At 52.4% G+C, this 5,000-nt stretch overlaps 1 protein-coding gene across 5 annotated transcripts in view; it reads left to right on the forward strand.

Annotated features, from left to right (window-relative positions):
• The window catches only part of sox5 (SRY-box transcription factor 5), an 82,188-nt gene that overhangs the window by 49,324 nt on the left and 27,864 nt on the right, over positions 1–5,000 (forward strand). For 3 of the 5 annotated variants that reach the window (XM_035528236.1, XM_035528238.1, XM_035528239.1), the window contains one exon: positions 4,140–4,266. In XM_035528236.1, the coding sequence (XP_035384129.1) occupies positions 4,140–4,266 (127 nt within the window). The remainder of the gene's footprint in view (positions 1–4,139; positions 4,267–5,000) is intronic. The other 2 variants (XM_035528240.1, XM_035528241.1) reach the window with 1 other exon arrangement.

Raw genomic sequence — 5,000 nt, forward strand, 5'->3', positions numbered from 1 at the left:
GCAGAGATGCAGCGATCCACTTCCTCTTTTCCAAAACGAATCTTCCGGCCATATGTGCCTCTGTCGTGGCATCCGCACGCTTCCGTGTGGGCGTGAGAATGCGCTCTCCCAAGGGCAGCCGGCAGGGTGGTCCCGCCCCGTGTAGTGGCAGCAGGACACACGCAGCGGGCCCGATTCCTCTCGGAGCTGACGCCCTCAGCTCCGAGCGGGAGCGCTAATAATCCGTGGCATCCCGTGAGTCCGTCCGCCCGCGCGCTCCAACGCTATCCGCCACAAATTAATTATTGGTTCTACAGCTCCATGTACGCCCCCCCCCCCGTTCGGCAGAGGGTCATGGAGGTCCGGGTTTCATTTCCCCAGCATATGGCTGGAAACAGATTTTAGCGGCAAGCGCGGCTCTCCGCGCGGCCGCGCCTCCCTGCACCTCCCCGCTCTCAGATGTTCGCCATATTGTCAGACCTGGCAGCTATTGTTATCCTCATTTACTTCACAGAGATAATTACTCCCTAATAATAACTTTACCTTGGAGTTTTTCTCCTTCTGCCAGCAAACCTGTTCACACCACATATGTTAATTATCGCCACATCTTCATTACGATCAGAGAGCTTTAAGTTCATGCTGTTCCCACCGCGGTGACTCGCCCAGACGCTTCCCTGCCAACTCCTCACTTTTTCCTCCATTTATTTAAGGGTTTAGGGTTTTTCTTCTTTTTTTTGTATGTGTTTTCTCTTCCTTTCTTCCCCTCAACTCTATCCCGGTTAAGGAAGTCTGGAAGTTTCTCGGTTGCCTTCTGGGCTGTGGAATTCTGTCCTTTTCTTTCTTTTCACGGACGAGTGATGTCCTGACTACTCTCACCTTAGCGGCGTCTGCATTCTTTGCATGTTTGTTTATTTGTTTGATACAAAGCATTTGCCAAACGTTGTGTTTGTGGAATCTTGGGGAATGTTGCAGTAGATCCACTTCCGTCTTCCATCTGACAAAGAGCTTAATGTCTGTCAGATCGGACTTCCAGAAGCTCTCCTGGAAAGCCATGTGAGACACCCTCAGCCCAAACAGCAAAACAGCACTGCTACACACCCATCCACCAGACCACCAGATGGAGTCCACCAGACGGAGTCCACCAGACTGTGTCCATCGGACAGTGTCCACCAGACTGTCCATCAGACAGTGTCCACCAGACAGTGTCCATCAGACTCCGAATTAGAGAATGAAGGGTCTCGCTCGTTTCAAAAACACTTTGTGTACTTCCTTTTCAGAACCACCACAAAGGAAGCGTAATGCCACCAAGCTGTGTGCGTTAGGGAGCGTTTTTTTTGTGTGTGTGTGTGTGTGTGTGTGTGTGTGTGTGTGTGTGTGTGTGTGTGTGTGTGCGCGTGTGTGTGGTGTGTGTGTGTGTGGTGTGTGTGTGTGTGTGTGTGTGTGTGTGTGGTGTGTGTGTGTGTGTGTGTGTGTGCGCGTGTGTGTGGTGTGTGTGTGTGCGCGTGTGTGTGGTGTGTGTGTGTGTGTGTGTGTGTGTGTGTGTGTGTGTGTGTGTGTGTTGGGGAGTTTTTTCTTACTTGTTTTCTCATTAATGGTCTTGGCAAAGAAGGAGCTTCAGGGCTTTAGGCTGAACCTTTCAACAGGAATTCCTTCTGTGTGTGTGTGAGAGAGAGAGAGAGAGAGAGAGAGAGAGAAAAGCAGAAGCATTATGGAATGCAATATCCAGCTGTTGAAGGGGGCAGGATTAGCTGGGTTTAATGGAAACCTTAGTCAGTGCTAATTCTGTTCTCTGCAGTATTTTGGAACACTCTACCATGTTCTGGAATGTTCTACACTATTCTGGAATGTTCTACAGTATTTTGGAATGTTCTGCAGTATTCTGGAATGTTCTACAGTATTTTGGAATGTTCTACATTATTCTGGAATGTTCTATAGTATTTTGGAATGTTCTGCAGTATTCTGGAATGTTCTATAGTAAATAAGCAGTGGGAATGAGAGGAATGAAAACCAGACGACGAGGCCATGACAGCAACCGAAGGATGACCACAAGAAAACAAATTCACCATCTGACCCCATTTAGAAAGCCACTTTGTGTGTGTGTGTGTGTGTGTGTGTGTGTGTGTGTGTGACCACCAGGCCCAGTTCACTCTGACCTGCGTTATTGTGTGTAGACCAGCTGTTGTGGTGACCTCACTAAGCCATTAGTGGCTTACTGGAGTCTCGTCTGATCCCAGTAGGCTAAGTGCAGTGCTCCTGGGAGCACAGGCTGTCTGAGCCCTCACTGACTCCGCCTCCATCCCCTGCCCTCTCTGACTCTGCCTCCATCCACTGCCCCCACTAACACCACCTCCATCCCCTGCCCTCGCTGACTCTGGCTCCATCCCCTGCCCTCGCTAACTCCTCCTCCATCCGCTTCCCTCACGGACTCCGCCTCCATCCCTTGTATGTAAACACACATGCACACGTGCAAACACAAAATCTGCAAGGATTAATTATTAATTCAATAACAATCATTACAATAGCAATCATTAACTCAAGCCAGTTAATCCATGTGTCTGTAATCAGACTGTAATCAGACTTTCTAATGTGTTTTCTGGGCCTTCTTGGGCCTGAAATGAGTCGTCTTCTTGTCGTGTTTTTGTTTATTAAGCGATACACAACCACAATATGTTTCACCTCAGGCTCTTTTCAGCAGACTGACGAGCCACTAATGTGTGTGTGTGTGTGTGTGTATGTGTGTGTGTGATTGAGTGGATGTGTGCGCATGTGTGTGTGGATGTGTGCACACGTGTGTGTGTGTGTGTGTGTGACCTACAAGGAGCGCACATGCTGTGATAATCAAACCTGTATGGGGCGTGCGGTGGGTCTCGGGGGAGGGTGCACGCACGTGTTTAACATGCGCACATCTGTCAGCACACGAGCATCCTCACGCTACAGCAGGGGCGCGGCTACGACGCGCGCCACACCAGCCCAGCAGATGTCCAATTAGAGGGCTCAGAGTCTCCACGGCAACATAACGTTTGTAATTCCTGCCCACAGGGCTGTCTGTCAGAGTGCTACTGTAACACGGAAAAAAAAAAAAAACACAATACAGAATACTGCTAGTGTCTGATCTGGGATCAGGAGTCCCGCTGCTTTGTGGTTTACCAAAATGGAGGAGTAATTATGGTGTGGAGAGAAGAGAAGTGGCCCAAGACGCACTGCTGGGACTGAGAGATTTCAGCACTGAGAGAGAGAGAGAGAGAGAGAGAGAGAGAGAGAGAGAGAGAGAGAGTGTGTTTTATCCACCCCTACTTCACATGCTTTAACCACGTTAACTGTGGTCACAAGAAATAATAGCAAACATGAAAGGTGCTACAGTCACACACTCAGGTTGGGCGGAGCCCCTCACTGACTCCTCCCTTCACTCAGAATCAAATTAAAGCTCCGCCCCCACCCCCCACCCCCAGCATGTCTGCCTGCCTTCACACAGTCCGTAATGTCACTGCTGGAGGCGCGCGTTTGCCTGGCACTGTTCCTGCCGCACAACCATCTGTCCCAGCCTTGCCTGCGCCTGTTTGCCTCTGAATCCCTTCATGCCAAAGTCACTGTGTGTGTGTGTGTGTGTGTGTGTGTGTCTGTGTGTCTGTGTGTGTGTGTCTGTGTGTGTGCGTGTGTGTGTGTCTGTGCATGTGTGTGTGTCTGCATGTGTGTGTGTCTGTGTGTGTGTGTCTGTGTGTGTGTGTGTGCGTGTGTGTGTGTGTCTGTGTGTGTGTGTGTGTCTGTGTGTGAAGGGGCGTGGCCCCATGCCGAGTGGTGGCAGCTCCAGATGTTTGTGGGGTGTCTGTTGAGCTGCTTCAATTTTGGCAGGGCAGGTGCAGGTTGGACAGTGTGTGTGTGTGTGTGTGTGTGTGTGTGTGTGTGTGAGAGAGAGAGAGAGAGAGAGAGAGAAAGAGAGAGAGTGTGCTTGATGTAATGTCATTTTTTCTGTTGGCTGCACAACCTCACACCTAGCCAACATACCGACATTCTTTTTCCCTCTGTCTCCTTCTCTCTCTCTCTCTCTCTCTCTCTCTCTACCTCCCTCTCTCTCCTGCCCCTCCCCCCTTCTCTTTCTCCCTCGCTCTTTCTCTCCGCCCTTTCTGTCCCCCCCCCGCTCCCTCCCCTCTCTCTCTCTCCAGCAGGTCCAGGGTCAGCTCCCTCCTCTGATGATTCCCGTCTTTCCTCCAGATCAGAGGACTCTGGCGGCGGCGGCGGCCCAGCAGGGCTTCCTCCTGCCTCCGGGCTTCAACTACAAACCAGGCTGCAGTGAGTCTCCCTGCTCTCCACCCTCTCAGACCCCCTCCACCCGCATCTGCCCTACCTCAGCTCTCACACACCCCACCCCCCGCCCCAAGCTGCCCCTGTCCTTGCCGGATGGTGCCACGGTCCTCCGTGGGCGGAGACTTTCGGAGGTAGACGGGCGGGGAGAAAAGAAGTAGAAAACGTCCTCTGGGGTTTGTGTTTTTGGCCGTAGCAGACCAACTGTGAAGCAATGTGTTGTTTACCGCGAGAGCGTGCCTGTCGCCCGCCGGCAGCGAGGCTGGGGGGCGGGGCTAGAGAGTGACCTGCCCCAGGTTGCAGCACGTTAACGCGAAACGTCGCCAGGACGCACGTCCAAGCGCGCCTAGCACCGCGCGCGCGCGCCTCCCTCCCGAGACACGACCAGTCCTCAGCTCCAGCTCCACCCACTACACTTCACAGTTTCCCAAACAAGTCCACTCCCCAATCACCCACCCCAACACACACACACACACACACACTTCCATCACACCCCGTGTTTTAATTACTGCTAGCTACACCGTCGTGTTCTGCCCAGAGTTTTCAATTACGCGTGTGCTTTTTAGTGTCGAAACGCCGACCCCGGTTCTTGCCAGGGAGGGGCCTCTGTGCAGAGCCCAGCCCACACAAACCCAGAGCCAGTCCCTGTGGCCTGGGTGCTTCCCCAGGGCAGGAGTGTTGAGAGCCCTTCTGGGCTGATCTCGTCGCCTCCACGCCAACCG

This window comes from Electrophorus electricus, chromosome 7, assembly GCF_013358815.1.
Source record: "Electrophorus electricus isolate fEleEle1 chromosome 7, fEleEle1.pri, whole genome shotgun sequence".
Lineage (NCBI taxonomy): Eukaryota > Metazoa > Chordata > Actinopteri > Gymnotiformes > Gymnotidae > Electrophorus > Electrophorus electricus.